Here is a 1993-nt window from a genome sequence, read left to right as displayed (position 1 = left end):
GCCAGGGAGACCCTTGGTTGCCTGGGCTTGGGACACCACAGGGGACACGTGCCACACATCAGTCCCGTCTGCCATCCGTCACCACACACCACGTGAATTAAACACAATAACAACCCTATCTCCGGCCTTGCCAGGGTCTCGGCTTTTTTTGGGGCGAGGGAGTGCAGGGCTGAAAACATACTGCTTTGATTCCATTCCTGGACCACCACACATCCCGAGGAGGTTGATGGATACCCGGCCTCCGACCGCACACGCGCCACCACAACACCCCCACATGTGAACCGCCTTTATTGGTTTCGATGCACTCATTGCTCAAGCGGAACCGCAGACTGTAAGAGGGGGGCCGGGTTGCTGGGGGGGCTGCGGGGGCTGCCTGGCAGAAACCTCGGGCTCAGGCACCTTCTTGGCTTCACTTGGGTTTGTCATCTGAATTTTTCTTCCAGTTGAACAGCCTGGAACCGGCCACTGCACCGAGCGGCCCCAGGGTAGACATCAGCCCGATTTTGGCACCAAGAGAAAAACCTCCAGCTCCTGCAAAGACAGTGACACCCCAGGATACCCCAGGAGCACTGATGCCGCCTGCTGAGGGGCTGAGCACCAGGCAGAGACCACCGAGGACTTCTGCTGGGTGGAGAGAGCCAAGGTCTGCTCCAGACTGTGCCGGGGAGCTGGCCTGGGGGCCACCTCTGCCCACTGAGCGCTCCAGCCCCTTTCTGCTGGCCCATGCTGGCCCCGGCCAGCACTGTGGGCGAATAATGCAGACACTGCTCTTGCCAGGAGAGCAGACACCCACCTGATGGCCCCAAACCCTCCCCCTTGGTGCCCTACCCCAGCAAGTCTTGATGCGTCCTACCACACCGTGGATTTATCCTTCCCCACAGCTCCGGGTGATTTGGAGCAAGGATGGGTTAAAGGGCTGGTTTGGCTCTACAGCACCTAAGGTGGTGCAGCCCCCCAGGATGACCCCAGCCCCACTCACCAATCGACTGCAGCACGGCCACGGTGCTGCCGGCCGACACTGCTCCGTTGTTGGCTATGGCAGCTGCTGACATCATCTTGGCAGCCAGGGACCCAGCGGCGATGCCGGTCGCCTTAAAGCCCAGCACACTGATGACCGCGGGGACGCCAAGAAGGGCCGCCCCTGCGGGCAGGACACCGCAGCGTTAGGGGGCTCTTGGCCACCTGCACCACCCCCTGCCACCGGTGCGGGATCTGGCCCCCCAGAAAGGACAGAGGCGTTGGAGAGGGGAGTGAAGGCTGTGGGGTGCGGGGATGGGGACACCCCATCCTCGGGAGGGGAGGCGGGCAGGGGATGCAGCAGGGGCTGCAGCAGGGGCTGCAGCAGGGGCTGCAGCAGGGGCTGCAGCAGGGGATGCAGCAGGGGATGCAGCAGGGGATGCAGCAGGGGATGCAGCAGGGGATGCAGGCAGACCCCCAGGCACAGGCCGGGGCTGCCCCCTCCCTCGCAGCACCCCCCGAGCTCTCCCCGGCCCGGCACTCGCAGCCCCCCAGCCCGGTCCCCCACCACAGCCCGGGGCTGGGACCAGGCAGCGACCCCGAGCGCTGCTCGCCCCACGCCAGCCCCTCACCTACTCCGACAGTGGCTCCGATGGCGGCTCGTTTGACTTCGTTTTTCATGGCGAGGAAGGAGAGGCCCTGCCGGCCCTGCCGGCCCTGCTCGCCCCGCCCCGCCCCGCCCCGCTCCGCCCCGCCCCGCCCCGCTCCGCCCCGCCCCGCTCCGCTCCGCCCCGCCCCGCTCGGCGCATCATCACGCGGGGGCGGAGGCTGCGGGCTGGCCGGGGGCTTTAATTAAGGGGATCGAGTGCAGCAGGGGAGGTACACGGGGGGCGGGGGGGGGGGGCGTGTCTCAGCGAGACAAGCATCAGTGAGGGTCCCGAGGCGGGTCCCGGAGGGTCACAGCAGGACACCCCCGAGGGCAGCCTCGATGACAGTCCCGGCCACCAACAGCCGTCACAGCTGTTGGACTTCACTG

The 1993-nt window shown here is 66.3% G+C and overlaps 1 protein-coding gene across 1 annotated transcript; it reads right to left on the bottom strand.

The window, feature by feature from the left end:
* Window positions 1–271: 271 nt before the first annotated feature.
* Window positions 272–1695, bottom strand: LOC121084589 (interferon alpha-inducible protein 27-like protein 2A). Its single transcript, XM_040586239.1, has 3 exons — window positions 1590–1695; window positions 980–1141; window positions 272–531 (listed from the first exon to the last, which is right to left on the bottom strand). The coding sequence occupies exons 1-3, from the start codon at window positions 1636–1638 to the stop codon at window positions 410–412; spliced, it is 333 nt and encodes a 110-aa protein (XP_040442173.1). The 5' UTR covers window positions 1639–1695; the 3' UTR covers window positions 272–409.
* Window positions 1696–1993: the final 298 nt, after the last annotated feature.

The sequence above is a fragment of the Falco naumanni genome, chromosome 3 (assembly GCF_017639655.2).
Source record: "Falco naumanni isolate bFalNau1 chromosome 3, bFalNau1.pat, whole genome shotgun sequence".
In the NCBI taxonomy this organism is placed as follows: domain Eukaryota; kingdom Metazoa; phylum Chordata; class Aves; order Falconiformes; family Falconidae; genus Falco; species Falco naumanni.
The sequence above is the reverse complement of the archived record's forward strand: the minus strand, read 5'-3'. Positions and strand labels throughout refer to the sequence as shown.

What these genes read in the sequence shown, in the direction of transcription:
- LOC121084589 (XM_040586239.1), bottom strand. Translation starts at nt 1,638, where the DNA reads ATGAAAAACGAAGTCAAACGAGCCGCCATCGGAGCCACTGTCGGAGTA. An exon ending in CGGAGCCACTGTCGGAGTAG is followed by an intron (nt 1,142 to 1,589) that starts GTGAGGGGCTGG and finishes TCCTGCCCGCAG; the next exon opens with GGGCGGCCCTTCTTGGCGTC. An exon ending in GGCCGTGCTGCAGTCGATTG is followed by an intron (nt 532 to 979) that starts GTGAGTGGGGCT and finishes CTGTCTTTGCAG; the next exon opens with GAGCTGGAGGTTTTTCTCTT.